This window comes from Lissotriton helveticus, chromosome 9 (assembly GCF_964261635.1).
Source record: "Lissotriton helveticus chromosome 9, aLisHel1.1, whole genome shotgun sequence".
Lineage (NCBI taxonomy): Eukaryota > Metazoa > Chordata > Amphibia > Caudata > Salamandridae > Lissotriton > Lissotriton helveticus.
The window spans coordinates 1,146,487,122-1,146,509,545 of record NC_136070.1 but is presented as its reverse complement, the minus strand read 5'-3'; the positions used below and the strand labels follow the sequence as shown (position 1 = coordinate 1,146,509,545).

General features: G+C 50.2%; 1 protein-coding gene across 1 annotated transcript in view; it reads right to left on the bottom strand.

Moving 5' to 3' along the window:
* Positions 1–21,180, bottom strand: part of WNT5A (Wnt family member 5A) — a 42,391-nt gene extending 21,211 nt beyond the window's left edge. The window contains exons 1-2 of the mRNA XM_078661585.1: positions 18,998–21,180; positions 1,512–1,600 (exon numbers count right to left, since the gene is read on the bottom strand). Of these exons, the coding sequence (XP_078517711.1) occupies positions 1,512–1,591 (80 nt within the window). The 5' untranslated portion in view covers positions 1,592–1,600; positions 18,998–21,180. The remainder of the gene's footprint in view (positions 1–1,511; positions 1,601–18,997) is intronic.
* Between the last annotated feature and the right edge of the window lie 1,244 nt (positions 21,181–22,424).

Below are 22,424 nucleotides of genomic sequence, written 5' to 3'. Positions count from 1 at the left end.
TTACATGCATCGCATTGCTACGGTACGATTTCACTAGTATTAGCTTACAATCAACCGTACAATAACTTATATTTTTAATAGTTCTATCTTACATCCATACTACTAGTACGTTACTAGCACATGGACATTAACGTACAAAGATACTAGTAGTTTAAATCCCACTAGTGCTACCTTACAATTGCACTACTACTCCATTCCAAGTCCTATTACGTTATATTCAGATCTGTAATACGTGACCATCGCACTAGTATTAAATTAAAAGCACAATATTGTGCCATTGCTTTCACATGTTGCAGTGGTACCACAGAAGATTTACTCTGCTGCAATTGCACGTTTCAATAGCATTGCAATCACGCTGCCATGTGTACTGGAAAGTAAGCGTATTGTAAACACTACTCGAGAACAGAAAAAGTAACATGTTTTAGTGATTTGAGAAAAAAAACGGCAAAATGGGTCTAATAGAGTCTCTAAATTTCAGAAAACGTTCCAGAAAGGTCGGATGAGCCCACAACAATCACAATGTTGAAAAATATTTTTTTCTTGTAGAAATCGAAAATATTTTTCAATAAATGGTGCATCGATAAAGACACTAATGCCCCACTTGAACGGTGGAGTCTGAGGGTCAGGGTGTACAAATCACACCACTTTCAAAAAAGGTAATGCGGGGGAAAAGAGAAAGACAAGCTCATGCAATAAATAAAATAACATTTTCGATCCCAATTCATTATCTATATTAAAATGTGAAACGAATTAGGTTTGCAAAATGGTCAGAGCACTTTAAATGTTTAAATATTAGCGTAAATTAATGTTTGATTCTCATAACAAGGGTGGATTTATTATTCTAAACATTTCACAATTTAAGAAATCTTAAATTCGTATTTTTTCTTATCAGCGACAGGTCGTCGCTGATATGAAAAAATACGAATTTAAGAACACGAGACAAAATGCCCAAAAACTCGTATGTATTTAGAGAATAAATGAAGGGATGCTTTGGTCAAAATATATCTGGCCGAATCCCAAACTTTCAACTAGGTATTAAATGCTCAGTTGAATTTAACGTAATGTAAACGTGTCATTTTCCAGCCAGTTCCCAGATAAATTAATCTTACAAAATAATGAAAGAAAAAGAAAATTCAGACGGGACATAACTGGCAAAGACGTTTTGTTTTTTGTTTTTTACAAATCCTAGGAGATAAAATGTTGCAAATCCAAACGTCAATAACATTAAATGCAAAGATTCCTTTTAGTTAATGTGGGTGTAAATGGGCAGAAGTCCTAAACACTTTTGTTGTAACATCTGTGAGAGAAAAAAACATTTTTCTTCAGTTAATAAATCCCATAGAGTTTATAAAATACATCATATACACGCACGGGTTTCTGAAGAAACTAGAAGATAACACGTGGCGCTTCATAAAACTCACAAATGACAACTGCACACACACAAAAGACATTTACACCGTGCACTGCTGCGACCCTTACAGTCTGAAAGAGAAATGAATGTTGGCGCTTACCACCAGGAGCTGGCTTCGATGTCCACCTGCAGGAAGAAGGCGAGCAGCGCGACGGAGAGCGTCAGGTACCTGGAGGCCATCCCGGGATCCTGAAACAACACGAGGCGCTCAGTGTCTGCTGCAAGAGCCGTCTCCCTTCAAGTCTGCCCCTGCCCTCCCCCGCACAGAGCAACCACCTCTGGCCGGCTCTTCCCTGCGAGAATCCGCCTCCTCCTCCTAACACGAAACACGTTTTCCAGGCAGCTGAAGGGTTAGCCGCCTCGGCTGACCGTGCCCAATGCGACAGCGCTCTGGTTTATAGCGCCCTTGTTTATAGCACCCTATGCACGAGAGTGTGCGTGCGACACAACTGCACATCAAACCAATTACCACTCATTGCAACAGAAACAACGTGCTTGGTCGTTGGGCAGTGGGTTTTCGTCACTACAAACCAAGATTGACCCAGGGAAACAGTCAGCGAGGCAAATACATACATTTTTGACATTTACAAAGCGCTGCGTGTAACCCACCGGCTACTTCAACCCGCTAAATGCATAATATACGCATGCACAACTTTCGCTGCATTGACATGGCTCACAAAGAAAGTTTATTTCGAGTGAGGAAAGGTAGGATGTTAATAGGTTTGCTTAAAAAATGCCGAAGTATTTTTGCAGGGTATGGGGGAAGGGAGTGGGGTTGTTTTATAGGGGGATCGCTTTCCAATAAAGTTTTTTTTCCTTTCCAATAAAACAATAACACCGGCTGCACACATGGAGAAGGGCACAATTAATTCTTGCTGAATGGGTCTTTTAAAGCCCCCTTCATCAGTACAACGTCCCTTTCTGACACGTTCGGCCAGAGCTCCGTGTGATGTCACGCGCACAGAGGGCGCCGAATTGCTAAATAAATACTGCCTATTGCACGCTTTCGGGACTCCCCTGTAAATGCACTCTGCTTTTTTTATTCCACCCAGGCGCAGCAGCCGGTCACGTGCGCCACACTAATATTAAAATAATATTTGTAACCACTAGACGCCTGGAAGGATCCTCTTGGGGAAGATTTATCTGAATAATAAAAAAAATCCGGTCTTTAAGGAAACCCAAACCATTCCCGCGGTCACCTCCGCAGTAGGCAGCCGCGTTGAGAGCCCGTCCTGACCCCTCTATACCTCGTCGTCCACGACACTTCGGGGGTCACAGGGCCGCCCCCACCCTTTTTTTACGAACTCACACAATAAGAAGAGCGCTCTTGCCCCACCCCCTATTATCACATTTCTTCACATCACTAAAGGTCCGCAGTGGCACGGCTGAGTACCTAATGGACTCGGTGTATTTCTTTGCATTTTGGGACTTGTAGTCCGGGGTTGGTGATGGAATAGGTGAAACTGACCCACAAACCTCTGAATACAGCCCCTCCCAATGCGATAGTGACTACAACTGACATGACGTTTAGAGACCGCCCAGTGACGTAATGCAAATATGATGCCCCTCTCCAACACCCCCCCCCCTTTCCATGCAGAATGTGGTAAGAGGGGGGGGCAAATCCCCAACATTTCGCAAATATTCATAGGCATTTGGCTGAATGGGGGTCCTCTAAAAGGTTGCTCCTCCCCTTTAAGATTTAGAGGTGGAAAAAACAGCATATAAAAGGAGCACGGGGCCCCTCCCTCGGGGGAGCTCACTGCCTCTTTTTGGAAATTCTCGGGCCAAATGTTCACAGCAAATGTCAAGAGTGGTCGCCGCGTTTGGCAATTAAGACAACTGCTAAAGTCATTAGACCGGGGTGAGAGTGGTAGAAAGTGGGGGGCGAGGGGTCTGTTGGAGAGAGCAGGGGGCAGTGTTGGAAGGTCGGGGAGGGGTCTCTGGTAGAAAGAGGAGGACGAGGCGCCTGTGGTAGACAGTGAGAGGCGAGGGGTGTGTGGTAGAAGGTGGGCTACAAGGGGCCAGTGGTAGCCGGCCGGACTGGCCAATGGTGCAATTAGGCAGTCCCAATGGGTTGATCTGATAGATGAGGGCGTGGGTCGGTTTGCCGGTCTGGAAAGCCGGCTTTTACTATTGTTATCCCTGATATGAACACAAACATTGCCTATAGCAAGCACAAATGCATAGAATTCCACCATGCTTTGCAAAAAAACAAACACAACGCCTAAAGTTCAAAACGGACCTGTTAGTGTTAGCAAACATGGGACGAGTATGCAGCGAGGGTCGGATTGGTAACAAGGGTAACTCGGGAAATGGCCGAAAGGCCGGTAGCCGAGTTCTAGCTGTGGGCTGCTTTTATGGGTATACTGAGGGCTGTCGGTGGTGTTAGGCACCCACTGGGCCACTGGTGACATCCCTAAGTGGCCTTTCTAGAGGCAAACAGGCGGTGGCATGACTCCTTTTCTCAATGCTAAGCACAGACATTTTGTCTTACGTGTTTTTAAGCCAAGTCCTTAATTACATTGGCCATGCCCCTTTGAGAGACCCCCCAGTTTTTTCATCCCACTTAAAGCCAAGCCCTGCTTCATTCATTCATTTGTGGCTCAGCAGTGTGAACTTATCTGTGTAATTTTTTTTATCTATGTGAAGTTAATTAAACATGCCTCCCACCCGTTTTCTTTTCATACAACTTCGTTGGAGCAGTTTTTTGCGGAAAGACAATACGCAAATGTGGGCCACTTTTTTTGGGTGTGCCCGGGTGGATTTTTGATCCCACTTCAACCCTGTATGTAGTTATCTGTTTCACTAACGTGGGCCATATATTTGGGTGCGGGTGCCCGCGCCCGGGCCTATTTCTTGTCCCAATCCAACCCGGAGTGGTAAAAAGCGGAGGAGGAGGGATGGGTCTGTGGTTAAAAAGCAGGGGACGAGGGATGGGTCTGTGGTGTGAAGTAGACGGCGATGGGCCAGTGGTCGAGAGGCGAGAGCAGAGGGGGGCAGTGGTAGTGTCAGAAAACGGAAAGAGCAGTCGGTGGCAGCGAGCGGAAGGTATCGCAATCTCATGGTGGCAAAGCCTGCACGAAGCGAGCAATGGAGGCCTGGCTTAAAACAGTCTGTCAGAGCAAGTCCCAGACCCAAAACAAACTCCCTTTTCTAAGGTAGACGCGCATCTGCAGGAATACACACTAGGGGGCGACAGAGCGCTTTACAAATGGACATTTTTGCAGCGTCACAAAATGTCAGCCTTAGGCCTCGAGCTTTGAACAGCGCCACCTGCTGACGCCTCTGTGCGAACATTTCCCTCCAGACCCTCTCGGATGTCAGGTTTTCAGTCCGGTGCCTCCCGCTCTGAGCCCCTGTCAGCCATCTCTCCTCAGACCCTCAATCCACTCTCCTGGAAGGAGGGGGACGCGTCAATTATTGAGGGGGGCACTTCCGATTACCAGCCCTGGCACAGTGCATCCCTGATCCTGGAGTGCACGGTTACACTGTCCCCGTTCCCACAGAGCTCCCTCTCCATGTGTAGTTACCCGATCCCCGGCTCCTCTGCACAGGGCCCCAGCCCACTAATCCTCGCAGGCACACTTCACACTAAACCAATCCGAAAACACCGCGAGAAAAGTCCGTGGTGAGAGATGCCAAACGCATTGATGGTGCGGAGTCTGCCTGGCACTGTTCCACCCACCCCCCACGTCCCCCTCAACAGAGCAGCTCAATGCCATCATCCCACAGAGATGACACGCGGCCCATTAGCACGTGTGACACGCTGGCCCCTTCTAATACTCCTATTGCATTGTGGGGTTTGCAGTTTCATGTGAAGTGCATATGGCTCTCCCAGGATAGAAAGTTCATTTCCACAAAAAGGCAAGAAATGCGGAGTGTGTCAGACATGAGGGTGGGTATTTGATGGGTAAAAGCCGGTGCCACACAACACAAAGTGCCAGAAAGACCGGTTGATGCAAGTGCCCACACAGATTGCATGAACCCATCTGGCTAAATCTGCTCAAACTTAATCTCACTCCGGGGATGGGCTGGCCTGCATGGAAACACCCGTGACTGTTCTAAAAGTAAATGTGTACCACAGGTTCTTTTGAAAGCCCGAGAACCCGGCGCGACAGACTGCCGAAGCCCTATTGGCCTCTCAGAGGCACCGGACTCCATTTCGCTCTAATCTGTACTTCCTGTACCGGACACGTGCTCCCACAGAAAGGGCCCTTCCTTGGGTAAACACGAGCTCCATGGGAGTCGGCTTCCAAGCATGTCACAAGGCGTGGAAATGCCCCTCTCTGCCCCTAGAGGGCCACCGACGCTAATGACCCGCAATACCACCTGGCTAGATATAGACACGCCCGCTGTTTCTGGCAAGGGACTTTCCATGTGAACCCCCTCCTCCCTATAACTCGGGCTGCAGAAACAAGACCATGTTCACTCCTATCCAGTGTCCTTGAATAGGATGTAGGGGTTAAGATGTTAGTAGGGCGTGCACCAAACCGCCTTCCGACAATCTGGTCCCCAGTGTCTATTCCTGGACTTCGGGCGCCATATTTGAGTTATGTATAGAAAATGCCAGAAGACATGAGTGGCCTGATTTGCATAAGACTTGAAGCTCATTCCTTCCTACCCTGTGCATTTACTTAGTTTTAACGTTTTGAGGAAGTACACAGGTAGGTTTGATAGAGATTTGTGGTTCTGGGGCTATAAAATACAATTTAGGTAGTTGCTGGTCACATATCCTCAATGCCCAAGCACACAGACAGCAACCGTTGTAGCCCTCGATCACACACCATTCTCGTTGGGCTACAAAAGTCTTCCTCCAGGAGGAGAGGCTGGGGTCAAATCTAGGGTGACCAGATGGCCCTGTGTCACGGAGACACTACTTTATTTTCCTGTATTTTGCTTTTATATACCACTGTTATGAACTGGTTAATTTTTCTCAATTACAATTAACGAAGACTAACTCCCAGAATTCACTGATATGTAAAAGCAAAGTCCAAGAACTGCCAACATCTCCATAGAGCGGTGTTATGATCACCCACCACAACCTGTTCATGTGAGAGGTTACCATCTCAAGGCTCAGAGAAAGGACAGATGAAACACTACCCCTCAGCTACAACGCATGCTACATCCCCAGCACCATGTCAATTTGGGTGAAGTATTTGGGGGATGGGGGGGGGGGGGAGGGTTGATGGAACTTAACAACTTAATCCTGCCCAGCTCCAACATTTAATCTTTCAGGGTATTGGGTTAATTAACCCAATCAAGTAAAGAAGAAAAAAAAACGATTCCAGCCCTATCATGGCTAAACCAAAGAGCCTCCCTAAACTACAAGATGTGTCATCTCAAATTCCACAGACCCTCTGACCCACAGAAGCACTTGTTTCAGCTCTTGCTTGAGACAGCAGAGGCCTCATGAACCACAAGGGTAGTTACCCCTAGCAAAGCAGCTTCGCTTCAACTGCAAGAACCCTTAAATCTGCCACAAAACAGCTCTGGGTATCCAGCGCAGTCACGCGTGAGCTCCCAGGACATCTGCACCATAAAGAAAGCCACCTGAAATATCACAACCCGAGAACCACAAGAGGTGTTGTCTCAAACCCACAGCATCGTTTATTTAAAGAACGGTCACGCATTCCCCACAATCTCACTCAAAGGTCGGAGGCAGCCACCTCACATTATCCCTGCATCAAGAGTGGTTACTTACCTGTGGCCAGCAGCCCCCCTTTCACCACAAAAGCAGTTACTGTGGTCCTGGACCACATGAAAAGCCATGTCAGACCCCACAGCCCTGCTAGGACACAAGGACAATCTTCTCAAACCTCGCAAAGCCCGTAGACTACAACAGCATTCGCCCAAAGCACACAGGACCTAGTCAGACCACAAGGGGGGGGGGGGATCACGTGATACGCACTGCCTCCTTCGACCAGAAGAGCAGCTACAGATCTCCCTGCAGCTCTTATGCATCCTTAGCCCTCACAGACCACCCTAGCCACCAACCCCTCTCCTGGCACCATAATAGTGGCCACCTCGCCCCACAGACTCCCAGGCTTACCGGATAAGACACTTCTCACCCACAATCTACCAGGACTACATATCTCATAGTTATCCTGCACCCAGAGCCTACGAGGACTAGTTGCCACAAACCCTACTGCCTACCAGGACTAGTCCTCTCATACAGCACAGCATACTAGGATTAGTCATCTCGCACCCACAGTCTAGCAGGAGTAGTTATCTCACACCCCACAGTGATTAGTCATCTAACCCAGCCTACCAGGACTATCCAACTCATATGCCACAGCTCACAAGGACTAATTATCCCAAACCCCGCTGCCTACAAGGAATAGTTACCTCAAAATGCGCAGCATACCAGGATTAGTCAGTTTGCACCCTCAGTCTAGCTGGAGTAGTTTTCTCACAGCCTATAAGGACTAGTCAGTTCATACAGCCGCCAGGGCTAGCCACCTTGCCCCCACAGCCTACAAGGACTAGTCATCTCAAACCCCACAGCCTACCAGGGCTAGTCATCTCAAACCCCACAGCCTACCAGAGCTACTCACCTTGTCCCCCACAGCCTACAAGGACTAGATCTCAAACCCCACAACCTACCAGGGCTAGCCACCTTGTCACCCACAGCCTACAACAACTAGCCATCTCAAACCCCACAGCCTACCATGGCTATCCACCTTGTCCCCCACAGCCTACAAGGTCTAGTCATCTCAAATGCCACAGCCTAGCAGGGCTAGTAATCTCAAACCCCACAGCCTACCAGGGCTATCCACCTTGTCCCCCACAGCCTACAAGGACTAGTCATCTCAAACCCCACAGCCTACCAGGGCTAGTCACCTTGTCCCCCACAGCCTACAAGGACTAGTCATCTCAAACCCCACAGCCTACCACGGCTAGTCACCTTGTTCCCCACAGCCTACAAGGACTAGTCATCTCAAATCCCACAGCCTACCAGGGCTAGTCATCTCAAACCCCGCAGCATACCAGGGCTATCCACCTTGTCCCCCACAGCCTACAAGGTCTAGTCATCTCAAATGCCACAGCCTAGCAGGGCTAGTAATCTCAAACCCCACAGCCTACCATGGCTATCCACCTTGTCCCCACAGCCTACAAGGACTAGTCATCTCAAACCCCACAGCCTACCAGGGCTAGTCATCTCAAACCCCACAGCCTACCAGGGCTATCCGCTTTGTCCCCCACAGCCTACAAGGACTAGTCATCTCAAACCCCACAGCCTACCAGAGCTACTCACCTTGTCCCCCACAGCCTACAAGGACTAGATCTCAAACCCCACAGCCTACCAGGGCTAGCCACCTTGTCCCCCACAGCCTACAACAACTAGCCATCTCAAACCCCACAGCCTACCATGGCTATCCACCTTGTCCCCCACAGCCTACAAGGTCTAGTCATCTCAAATGCCACAGCCTAGCAGGGCTAGTAATCTCAAACCCCACAGCCTACCAGGGCTATCCACCTTGTCCCCCACAGCCTACAAGGACTAGTCATCTCAAACCCCACAGCCTACCATGGCTAGTCACCTTGTCCCCCACAGCCTACAAGGACTAGTCATCTCAAATCCCACAGCCTACCAGGGCTAGTCATCTCAAACCCCGCAGCATACCAGGGCTATCTACCTTGTCCCCACAGCCTACAAGGTCTAGTCAACTCAAACCCCACAGCCTACCAGGGCTAGTCACCTTGTCCCCCACAGCCTACAAGGACTAGTCATCTCAAATCCCACAGCCTAGCAGGGCTAGTCATCTCAAACCCCACAGCCTACCACGGCTAGTCATCTCACCCCCGCAGCATACCAGGGCTAGTCATCTCAAACCCCACAGCCTACCAGGACTATCCACCTTGTCCCCCACAGCCTACAAGGACTAGTCATCTCAAACCCCACAGTCTACCACGGCTAGTCACCTTGTTCCCCACAGCCTACAAGGACTAGTCATCTCAAATCCCACAGCCTACCAGGGCTAGTCATCTCACCCCCGCAGCATACCAGGGCTATCCACCTTGTACCCCACAGCCTACAAGGTCTAGTCATCTCAAACCCCACAGCCTACCAGTATAAGTCACAGTCGTCTCACCCACCACAGTCTAACAGGACATGTCACCTGGCACCCACAGCCTACCAGCACTGGTCTCCTCAGACCCTCAACCACAGCCACCTGGTCACAAGGCTCAGTGCCTGCGAGGCCACATTCCTCTGGACCCCCAAGTACATCACTTCGCCCCCCTCCCATGCTGTTGGATCTGAACATCCCCATATCTTGCCACACGACCAGTCCCTTCAGACTCCTCACGCACTCTGGATTACAAGGCAACTACCCTCTGAGCTGGAACATTCACCACAACTTCCATCGGGCAAGCTCTCTTGTATATGCCCATCTCAGACTATCCATCAAACCCCACCAGCCGCGCAAGTGAACCCCGCTCCGAACCAATGGGCATTACCTAGACTACTTTTCACCCTTTATTTACAGCTCCGTTGCGAGCAGACCAGTGAGTGACTGAAAACATCTTCCATAATGTACACCTATCTGTCCCTCCTCAGTAAACGTCTCCAGTTCATTTGAGAAACGCCATTTTCTATCCAGGCTGTTGTGCTGTCAAAGACGTTTCATGGCATGGGCAAAGTGGGCACTGGCCCCGGGCCACAGCCTCTCCTGGGCTGGGGCCCCGATAGAGCTAGCTCTGTTCTGCACAACGTCTTGCCCCGATGAACTTGAATATTTCTTACACAGATTGTTAAAGATGATGATTTGCTTTAATTCATTTGTAATGATGGTGATGTGTGATAGTCTATTACAGACATTTTGCAGAGAAATGTGTTTGTTTCGTGCAATATACCTAAAAATAGTTTCTGTAAAATCAAAAAAGACCTCATAACTATAAAAATATGGGAGGGGTGTCACAGAGATTATTTGCAATAATATTAGTGAGCTGCCCGTCATGTTGCAATATTGAAAACACACATCTACATCCCTGAATTTTAGTTGTAAACACATGTAGATATTTGGACAGTGTGTCTAAACACCGACAGTGACCAGGCCAAAGAGGGCAGGAAAGAGCTGAAATTGGATCACAAATTCAAAGCTGTTCCGATTCCGAACAGGAGCCCCCAAAATAAGTTTGGTCCAGGACCCCAAAAACTCTTAAGACTTCCTGTGTACGGTATTGTGCCGTGTGTCCATCTAAGTGCTGTAGTGTGCTTCCAAGAGCTGCTAATACCCCAGACATTTACTCCATGGAAGGGCAACGTATTCCTTCTTGATGTAATGAGCTATCTGTCCTTTAACAACGCTCCTGAATGTAGAGTGGAATGAGTGATAGTATGAATGAATGGAATACAACTGTGGATTCCTAATCGGGGTGCATGGCGGTTCGTCTGACCACCACAATTCTGAAAGGCGCATTTTTGTGCGAGTGAACAGTGCTGACCTCGGAAGACACCCAGTGTTTGCCTTCGATCAAGGCTGAGGCTAGCCAGTATGTAACGCACTGAGGCCAGCTACCGAATGAGGGCAGCCTCTAAGGGCACCCCCTCGGTGTCTGCAGAGTATCTGGTCAGAGGTCAGTGCGGGGGTACAGTGAGCTGGCTCCGGTGGGGCTGAGTCCCTCTCCCCCTTCAGTTTACAGCAAAGACATGGGCCGAGGACCGCCTGCGTGGCATGTAAACAGCATGGCTGCCCGAGGAGGCGCTACCATCCGTAGGGTACCCCCTCGGTGTCTGCCGAGTACCCGGGCTGAGGTCAGCGTGCGTGGGATACAGTGCGCTGGCTCCTGCGTCACTTGCCCTCTTTACAGAAAAGACGTGGACCCAGGCCAGCCTGCGCGGAATTTAGACCACATGGCTCCCTTAAGGGGGGGGGGGGTGAGAGCTACCATTCTTAGGGTACAGTACGGTGTCTTAAAAAGAGGATGCCAGCATGCATGGATTAACTTGAACCAGACTCCCTCGTGGCACTGCACACCCGCCATTTTCCGAAACAGTGGGTGGAGGCCGGACTTCGTGGGATAATCCGAACCTGACTGCTTAGTGAAGTATTGCCCACCGCAAGGCACACCCCTGAGACGCTTTGAGCAAAGTGGGCAACTGGCCAGGGCCCCCACCTTCCAAGACCCCCACCTTCCAAGACCCCATCCCCCCCCTTCCCAGGAACAATACTTTTTCTTTCTTCTCACTGTCTATTGCTCAATTTCAATCTTTCACGAATAACTCAATAGTATATGTCACCACTGGGTTTCAATGACCAGATAATGGGTAAAAGACATTTGAAATTATTCTGACCACGGGCCCCCAATATATTTTTTGCCCGGGCACCGACAATTCTTAGAAGCACATTGCTACACCATGTGTTTTTTTTCTCCCCCAAACCACTGGCTTAAAGTCGTCCTGCAAAAAATACTCAGAGCCTGGCTCCCTTGTGACACTTTGCCCTCCTCAGGCTAACCTCTCCATGTCAAAGAAGATCCGGACTGGGGCTGGACTGTATCCAGCCAGGAATGCATGGCCCCTCAGGGTTCCTTATTCAGAAATCCAGGAATGGGTGGACCACCTGCATGATAACGCCGACCCTTGCTTCGGTTCGGAGTACCCACCTCAGGGCTGCAGAAGGCCGGCCTGCATGTCAAACTAGGTGGCCAACCTGCAGGATTACACCGAGCCTAGCTTCGGTACGACCTGTACACTCCCTGGGGCGCACACGCGCCAGGGCTGTGGAAGGCCGCCTGCCTGCATAGGGTAGGTACCCCGAACCTGTCTCAGGTGTTAAGGACTGGCCCCCTCAGGATACACCCTCGGTGCCCGGAGAACACCTGGGCTGAGGCCGCCCTGCGTGACATGCCCCGACAGGGCTCCGGGGTGATGACCTGCCCCTCTCGGGGCACAGTCTCCATGTCTGAGGGCCGAGGATGAAGGCAGCCTGCATGGCATAGGTGCACTCCGTCTGTTTGCTGTAATATTCACACGCTGTAAATCACATTTCCCACATGAAAAGAGCCCCTTCAAAGGGCGGGAAGCCCACGTTGTCTTCGGTTTATCTAGGGGCACCGCCTCGCGGGGTTTACGGGTGCTCAGAAGTCAAAAAGTGTTGATTTTTGCGGCCGCAAATGTTGAAAGCACCAACTGGCCTGGCAGCTGCGCCCGTGCGGAGGGTCGGGACGTTGAGAGCCGCTTTGGCGAGGAAGGCCACGGGGAGAGGCCATTGATAGGACTATGGACATGGGTGAGAGGGGAGCTATACCCTAGCTGAAAGAAAGAAGCTTTCGTCAGCTAGTAATCAGATAAATGCGTGTAAGAGCATCTGTGGTGGGCATTGGGAAACGTGAATAGTAAGCAAAACGCGAAAACACAGGAATAAAACAGGAAAATACATCAAATAAAACCAATACAAACTGTGAGCGCGCATAGACAGATACGCGTGCCTACAGAATACATATAGGCAGAGATTTGAAGGTAAATTACAAGCTGCTAGACCATGGAAACATTCTTTTATTACTTATAATCTTATCGCCTTTAGTGTTAATAATATTTGCATAGCGCAGACCTCAATGAATGGACAAAGTAGCGCTTCACGTTTGACCAGATACCACAACACATTACAAAAATAAGTCTTCACTCAACTTTGGTGCAGGGGTGGGATTAGAGTTATAAACAATATAATCTCGAATAGCTTGGCAATGCTTTCTTTATTCCCACAATTCAGAGAAGATAACAATTAAAAACTTTTTTTTAAAAGCCCAACCCCGCTTTCTTTTTAAACGTTCGTGCTTCTTCTAGACACCCTTCCTAGCGCCAAGTAACCCGAGGAGTAATATAGCGCTTTATAAAACTTACATAACATGGTCCCGCACAGAATAAACATATATGTGTGCAACAAACGATACATGACATAGCCGAAGGTCGCTCCAAACGATTTAGTCCGTTGGCTTCTTTTGGTACCTTTTCACACCCTCTTGCTCAATAATTGATTAAAACTGAAATGTCCCACAAGTTCAAAGGTCCAATTAGGACCAGATGCTACCAGTAGGTCTAAATCAACCACTTCTCAGAGATGAAATGCCTATTTTTGGGCAGGACACATGCAACTCGTGGGCTCCTTTTCACCAAATGCGGAAGTAACTGAATTATCCAAATTGTAAAAACCAGAATATCATTGATTTCAGGTAATACATTTTTATTAAGTTTATAAAATACAAGTTTATTTTCCTCTCCAATTATAAGGCAGCAAATTCTGTATTTTAATGCCACTGTCTTGTCGTACAGGAGATAAAAATGAGCCAATACGTCAGCTTTCTGAAGCAACCGAAAGGAGACACGTAACATGTATATACACATTAAAAATAATAATAATAAATACCCAAATCACAGGATCTACGGCCCTAAGCACACAAGCAGCTTCACGTGGCCTATCTCACTAGGGCTGGCATAAGACAGACGTCACAAGTGGTGCCCCGGCTCTACTTCTCGTTTCACAAGTTGGCAGCGCACCTCAATGCAGCACAAATTAGATAATCCTAAATATGTGGGCGAGGGGGGCACACAGGACCTCGAAGTTCAACAGATCTCCGCATTTCTGAACTCTCGTTTAATTCGATGGGAGGCTGTCTTGGCATTAATATTATAATGCACGAACGTTCTCTCCTCTCAAAAATAACCAATTGAGGAAAGGGCAGAAAAATGCAAATGAGTGTATTCTGTTCCTCGGAAATGTGTACTTGTTACATGAGAGATATAGATATAGATATATGGTGCACTCCGGAGCTCACCGATCGATCCCCAGCGCTGGTGGCAGCTCAGCATCATGTGACTCTGGGCAATAGTTCACTTAATCTCCCCATTGGCCCCCAGCGCCTTGAGATCCTTAGGGGTGATTAATTTGCACTTTACAAACACCAGACTGATTGATTGGTTGTTTGCAGCAGTTCCAGAAAGGCCTGAAATGAGCAAATAAATGGTCTGTCGGTCTAGCATTAGCCCCACCCTAGGGACTATCCAGAGATTAGGTGTCACCATTAAAAAAAATTAATAGCAAAGCGGCCGACCCAGGCTCTGCCTCAATGAGCTGGACATTTACCACAGGAAGACAACCATCTCAGAACACAGGGGGTCGGGGGGGCATAATCACAAGGTTTGGTCCCTGGGGAACGGCTTCAAAGGTGGCCTGAGGGGGCTCAGGGAGGGAGAGAGGAGGGTTCTCAGATTAGAGCACTTGGGAGAACCCATCTTAAAGCTGGGTCTGGACCCCATGAAGGGGCATCTTAGAGCACGGCACCTGGAGGTGTGGGTGAGAGGGCAGAGCAGCACTACATTCATACCGGTCCCTGAGGGTTCACCTCAGAGTAAGGTCCTTGTGGGACCAGCATCTAAGCAGGCACAGAGGGACCATCCCTCAGAGTAGAGCTCTTGGCAGCATCCATCTTAACACTGTAACCAAGGGAGACCCTCATCTTAGCAGAGTGCAATGAGCTGTGGGGAGGGGGGGGGGGGGGGAATCATAAGAGGGAAGACCAGTAGGCCTCTGGAGACAAACTGGAGGATAAAAGCATTGGGGGGCCGGCTTTGCAGTAGGAACTGATAGGGACCCCTCTCAGACTAGAAAATCTTTAAGCTGGACCTTAGTGAGAATAACCTCAGAGCAAGGTCATTTCTCGTGGCAACAATTGTGGTCCATTTCAGATCAGGTCCCTGAGGACATCCATCTCAAGGTAAAGTCCTGGAAACCCTTCTTAGAGCAGACCGGGGCACCGAGGAAGACCATCACCGAGCACGGGGGGGGGGGGGGGGGGGGGATCATCTTAAAGTAGGGCCTTGATGGGAGGGTGTTTCACAACTGCACCATTACAGCCCCATCTAAAAGCATTAAAGGCAGGGTGCTTAAAGAACATATCAGTGTTAAGGCCCTTGTAGCCCCACACAACAGTGCAGGGACACAGAGAACCCATTCTGTTGGGGCGTTTAGGAGGACCCATCTCAAAGCTTTGTCTGGGGAAGGGGTGGTATCTCAGAAGAGGGCTTTGGGGAACAATCTCAAAATAGGACCAGGAGGGCGTACCTCAAAACAGGAACTTGGGGTCCCCCTTAAATTAGCGACCAGAGGAAAGTGGATATCACAGCTCTACCTTAGTGGAGCACGCCTCAGAATTGCTTCTGGATGTCCCATCAAAGGTATGGTGCTACAAGACCCCACCTCAGTTAAAGGGCCCTTGTTGTCCCTCTACAGTCCATGGGCACTTATGGACCTCTTTTTGGTGGGGGACTTGGATGCCATCACAGATCATTAGCCTTGGGGACTACCAAGAAATAATGCCTTGCAGAGTAAGGTGGTGTGTGTGTGGTGGGGGTTGGCATCTCAGAATAGAGCCTTGCAGATCCATCTAAGAGGAGTGCCCAGGCAGGTACCCATCTCAAAGTAGGCACTTAGGGAGGCCAATCTTATTGCAAAGCACTAAGGGATGGAGCATCTGAGAGCAAGGCTTCTAGAGCTGAACCCCAAGTTTAGGTGCACACACTGGGACTCTTTGATATTCATGACAAGGCAGGCTTCCCTTGGCCACATGTTTGGTCCTCAACAGCAAGGGATGGGGTCCCATTTGAGGCTAGGGAATGATCTCAAAGCAGAGATTCTTGAGTCCAACTAAGTGAAGAATCTTTCGGGGCCTGGTCAAATGAGGCTCTATTACGGAGTTGGGTCTAGGTGGATCCATTCCAGAAAGCGGCACAGATTTTACAAGTTTTTGTGTAGGATCCCAGAATGACCCATCACAAAAGAAGTCCCATCCCACTGTGTACCAAGGAAGGCCCCAGTTCAGAGCGGATCCACCTGAGAAAGGGGCCCAAGGAAGGCCCTGGGTCCAAGAAGGCCCCATCTCAGAGCGCGGCCAAGGAAGGCCCCAGCTCAGAGCGCGGCCAAGGAAGGCCCCAGCTCAGAGCGTGGCCAAGGAAGGCCACAGCTCATAGGGAGGTCAAGGGCAAGCATCCATATGACAGTGGAGGGAGGGGCATTCCACAGCAATGAACCAGGTGAGAAGGGACCATTCACTTGCAGGGCCAAGCGGTTGGTTCATCTCAAGAGTGGGCCCTCAGGAGGATTAATCTCATAGCAGGACCTATAGGTGACCCCAACCCTCTCAGCAGGGCTGTGCTTCGACAAAATTATATATATATATATATATATATATACACACACATATACACACATGCACACACTGACAAAAATCTGCTGTAGCTTATCCAGCGTCTCTTTTTAGATCCCACGCGAGTAGCGGAAATGGCAGTTTAAATCTGGACCAGTTAATTGGATATGTACGAGAAACGAAAATGTTAGTTATAATTCTTCACGAAAGATGTAAAGGGTTTGGCCTTGTTCGCTGTCACCCCTTGCCTGCAATTTCTGCCACTGATTATCTGATTTTGTCATTCCGGAAGGTCTCCACCTTTGTCAGTGTCTAGGTGTACAGCTCAACCAGGCAGAGACGCGAGCAGGCACACCTTTTCTATTCTAGTGCCTCAAAGTGACACCTTTTGCCCAGGGTAGACTCTTCCCATAATCCGGTTTACAGAAAATAAACCATAGACACAACATTTCTTGCACAACTAAAACTACCAGTCACTAAAGCCGAAATGTGTCAATATATCTGTGGCCAGAAGGGGGCAACCTGCGCTGCGAGATGTTGTCACGCCCAAGCACCACCTCTGCTGATAAAGGCAAACACCAAAGGAGTGGGCGGGGCTTACGTTGCACCTCTTCCAGACTTCTGTCGGGCTGAGGAATGCCAACACCTTTAGAACCGGCTGACACCTATCATGGCCCAGGACGGTTTTTTTTGGGGGGGTTTTTTAACTGGGTGTCCCCCATGATTCTGTATGGACTCCAGTGATTATATTTTGTTTTTTAAAAAGTTAAATTACGCACGTCTGCAGTTGGTTAGCGCTGTAAACGGCAGACGGTATTTTTATCCTATTGAACGGTGCTCAATTTTCCGAACTCGTAATGACGAAAGGCTGACTTATCCCAGTCGTGACTTTTACAGGTGTCCGCGGAGAGCGTTAACACGTTGAGTTGTGTTAGGCATTACCCAAGTGAAGCAGTTACAGCCCATGCTCTCTGAGGCAGAGTAGCGTTTTCCCACAAACCCCGGAGTCTGGGGCACTTGAGTTTGGGTATGTAGCCCCCAGGGGGCTGCACAGTCAAACATTAGATCCCCTCCCAGTCTGACTCGGAACAGCTGCCCCCAGTTCTGACCTCTTTATCGCAGAGGATAAGCACCTTGTCAGCAATTAGTCACCCAAGTGTTGAAAACGGATTCCCATGCGATGCGTGGGTGAAACGCGCTGCTGGCGCGAGCACTTCAAGTGCATCTAGTCACGTCCAGTCAGCCCCAATTAAACCGTGCCCGGGTGGTGGCGTCAATTCCCTGTCTGACAAATTACAAGGATTTTCGGGAATCGTTAGTTTTTGTGATGACTTGTGATGAGTGATCGGGCAATGGATTTTCCCCTCTTTTTAATAGCTGGCCCCTTAAAAGACAGCCAGTGCGCTGTTTCAGACATAATTCGGGTATTTAGAGATGTGCACGAGTGTGATTTTGCCCTGTATGGTTTTTATGCAGCATCCCTTTTCATGCACCTATTAAATGTGTGCAATGGTTGTTTTTTTTGGAGGGGGGGGGGGTCAATCGGAAGTTTAGCTTGCGTTTCTCACTCCCATAGGTTTGTTAACAGGCATCTTTGACGTTAATCTGCACCTTCTCTCATTTACTGGAAACTTTAGAAAGCGCTGAATATAAAGACAAACCCACCGAGCGCCCTGACGCCTTTCTTGCACGGAAGGCGCCCTGTGAAACATTAGTGACAGTAAAGGCCGGCTGCACGCCCCACTCGTCGCTGACAGCCACGCAGAGCATGCCAGACGGAGAGGGCCAGCTTGGAAAGGTTGTAATAAGTTTCCTGCCTCGGCTTCTCGCATCACCTCACTCCTCCTCCCTTAAAGGCACAGGCCATAACGATAAACTTGAACATTTCAGAACTTGGTGTGTGTGACCGGCCTCGGAGGTGAAAGCCTCGGCTCCCTCGCACCAGAAAAGCACCGAGGGGCGTCACGGCCTAAATTCCAGCCCGCGACCCTTTGGCGCACAGTTTCCTGCCAGGAAAGAAACGTGTCCAGAGTCAGGCTCACTTTGTCATAACATTGGAGGGAAGAATATTTTAAGAGAATTTAAGTGTCCCTGTTTGGCAAACTGAGAATTGCAACGTGACCTGTATATCTATCGCGACCCCTCGAGTCCCTGGTTTCTGCCAACCTCACTTTACCTGCAGTTTATTGGGCCTAAGCTTCAAGAATGCTACGTTCAAGAGCCAGGGCCGGCCGATGGTGTCACGCATGGCGCGGAGGTAGGACTGGGGAGTAAAGCTGCTAGCAAAAACCTGCACAGTTCACTGCTTTCATGTGCAGACACCCGAGGAATTGCACACTACAAACGGCAAATTTAAATACATTATAGTGCAGACATTTATGACCCAGAGTAATTAACAGGCGGCTAATGAATGTTGGAAAAAGGCTAGTGACGTGAACCTACCTTTTTAGAATTCACCCCGCGGCAGCAGCCGAGAATAATCCCAAATTGGAACTGAAATTGTAAATCCGTCCAGGGAAGGGTGCCGGTGGGCTGCTTAAAACCAGAACACTGGAGTGGCCTCGCGCTGCAGACCCCGCGTTCTCTAAATTGGTTCCTGCTGTGGTGTGAGGCAGCCTGGGCCGGGCTGTGCAGGGGGCGGGGGGCTCCCTGGCTGCTTCCCTTGCACGGGGCTCTGAGCCGCTGTGGAGGGGTGACTCTTTGCTAGTCTGGGGGGCACGTCGTCCTCAGTTGGTCCCTTGGGCGGGGGGCCAGGTGCCCCTCTGTGACGGATGCCCAGATAGCAGTACAGTGCTGGGCTGGACGGTCTCTCGACCTCCGAGCGTTAGACTGTCTTTGGTGGAGCTGAAGACCTCAGCGGCGTGTGAGGACCGAGAGACCCCGAGGGAGCTGTGCCCTCTGCTGCAGTCCCTTGTTAGCAGATGCGATTCCGGCTTCCCCGAGGACCACAGCACGAGCCCCTGACTGATGCAGGACCCTAGAGAGATGCCAAGGTTCTGCCAGACGCCCTCGCCCTTTAGTAGTTGGTTTTCGCAGTGGGGTAGCCTGCTGTGCGCTACAGGTTCTCTTCAGGGGGTCTGTGCGAAGTTCTCCCGAGGTGGTGTTCTGTGTTGCAGTTTTCCGGGGAGTGTCTCCTCTCTGTGCTTTAAGTTTCCTCTGTCTGTTGGTTTTCTATGCCTCCTGCTCCCTAGAGGTACCTGTTCCAGGCAGTGCAAAGTCTTTCCACGTCCAGCAAGACCTCCAGACGGATGCTTTCCACTTGCCTGCTCGCTCTGTGCTACTCTGTGGCTGGAGTGTTTGTGCGGCTGGCTGCTTCAGCGTGCCTGCTCCCCATGCGGCAGAGCCCCACTGTGCCTGCTCCTTGTGCGGCAGCGTTTTCCAGACGTGCCTCTCCTCTCGAGGAAGGTTCCCCCAGACGTGCCTCCTCGCTCTGTGCTGCCCTATGTGGAGTGATGCTTTGTGCTGCTGGCTCCTCGTGAAGCACGGTCCTCAGACGTAATTCCTCCTAGTGCGGCAGGGTCCCCACGCGTGCCTGCTCGCTCTGTGCTACCCTCTCTGTGGAGTGGCGTGTTGTGCTGCTGACTCCTTCGGTGTGCCTGCTCCTCGTGTGGCAGGGTCCCTTGACGTGCCTGCTCCTCGTGTGGCAGGTTTCCTTCACGTGCCTGCTCCTCGTGTGGCAGGGTCCCCAGGCGTGCCTGCTTCTCTCTGGAGAGGTGTGTTGTTCTCCTGGCTCCTTCAGTATGCCTGCTCCTCTTGTGGCAGGGTCCCTCGACGTGCCTGCTCCTCGTGTGGCAGGCGTGCCTGCTTCTCTGTGGAGAGGTGCGTTGTTCTCCTGGCTCCTTCAGCTTAGCGTGCCTGCCCCTCGTGTCAAACTATTCCGTTCGGTGCCTTCCGTCAGGAGGGTTTTCCCTGGTGTGGGGTTCAGTAAGTGCCTTTTTCCGTACTCCCTCAAGTGTTACCCCTGAGCTCCAGCGCACAGAGACGTCGAGTCCTGCCGGAGATCCTGCTTTTGCACTCCTACCCGCAGGACTGCCCTCCTCTGCTAAACCACTCCTGCCCCCCACGCAGTCCTCCTCCCCCGGGGGCGGCCGCCTGCACAGAGACGAGTCCGTGAGGGAGTGAAACCTGTGTGTCACTCACTGCAAGGGTCGGAACAGCCAAAGGTTCACCAGTGTCATAGAAAAAAAATATATCCAGCTCAGGGAGGCAGGCGAATTGTGCTGCTGGACTCCAGAACACCTAGCTGGGGTGGGGGAGGGGGCACAGTGCCCCGGGACGGCTAGGCGTGGTGTAACCCCTCCGTGTGTTAGAGGTGGCCGTCTGCTCCGGCTCTGGCGTGCTGCACACGGGAGTTCAGCCTCTTTCCGTCCATTTTTCGACGCAGAGAGGTCCGCTTTCCCGGTCCTTGCGGTTGTCCTGCTGCCAGCCGCGCAGGTCCGAGAGAGCCGGTCTCGGATGGATGTGACACGCGCTGTGGGGACCCTCCTCTCTCTGAGGGAATGCTGCGCCCTGGTCCTGAGCTTGCCTGGGATGCTTCTTCGGATAGGAGTTGTAGGGGGCAGCCTTCCTCCTGCTCCCACTCTGCAGGGTTCCGTTCCTCTCTCCTCCGACCCTCTCCCAGGAGTGCGCAAAGTTTAGCAAAGACGGCCGCAGACTGGGGAGCTGCGCATGCGCATCGCGCGGCCCTATAACGAGCCTGCCTGCAGAACACGGCTGCCGCGCAGCACAAACATGCACAGCTCCCTCGCACTGCTCGCATGACTCTACATGCATAGTACACAGCAGTGCTTTAAATGGGCCAGTACTGAGTGCATGCACTTCTTTAATTCGAAAGGAATAGTGCTGCATTTCTCAGCACTGCTACATTACATTTAATGGGAGAGTACCAGCCCTTCTCAAGAGCAAGCAAGTCCTCTAAATAGTGAGTACATGCACTTTAATATTTCCATTTAAAGCACTAGTAAAAAGTAGGTATCTAGACCCAATAAAACTATCTCAAACAATGTATCATTGAGACCCCAACCACACGCGCGCACACACACCATTTTGCAGGTACATCTTATTTCCTCTGCCTCTGCTTTCGTTTCCTCTGCAGCCTAAATGGCAGCCTCCAGCTCCTTCTCCGGATTGTTTAATAACTCCCCCCACCCCTTTTTTTTACCTCTGTCCTCCAGTGGGGACAAGTTCTTCAGCTACTTCACTATGCAACTGTAGCCTATGTATCTATTCAAAACTGTTTTTCCTGAACGCTGAGACCAGGGCAACATGGCTGATGCCTGGTGAAGCTGCTGGACAGAGGAGATTGGCCCTAGTTTCCCCCTCGTTCGTTACCTACCCAGCCAGACATTGGGCACAGTTCTTCCTCTTCTCCCTGCTATGGCTCCTACCTCCCCTCCCTTCTCGCGACATTGTTTTTGTTTCCTGTACCTTACTATGTTCTTGTACCTGATGTAACTTCTAAAGCAACAATCCGGTGGTAAAGCGCTCTGATACCTCCGAATCTAGCCAGCACTACTGTCGATGGAACTCTGACGATTCCCCATGGGCGGAAACCAAAACTGTTTGTACTTACCTCGGAGACCGAGTACCCTCGGCCGCTGCTCGGTGAGCCTCTTCTATGCAGCTATAGAGGAGTCTGGACCCCATGGCCGTTACCTACCCAACGGGATGTCGGACATTGTTTTTCACGGTTCTTCTTGGTTTATCTGTCTGTCACACTGACTGCTTGGTTCCCTCTGATGGACTTTCCCCCTTTTACCTGCCTTGACTCTATCAACATTCCCGTCCCTTGTTTTCCTTTCCCTCTCTCTGTTCCGCCATGCTCTAATAATGCATACTACTGTGCATTTGTGGCTTCATCATGTGTCCT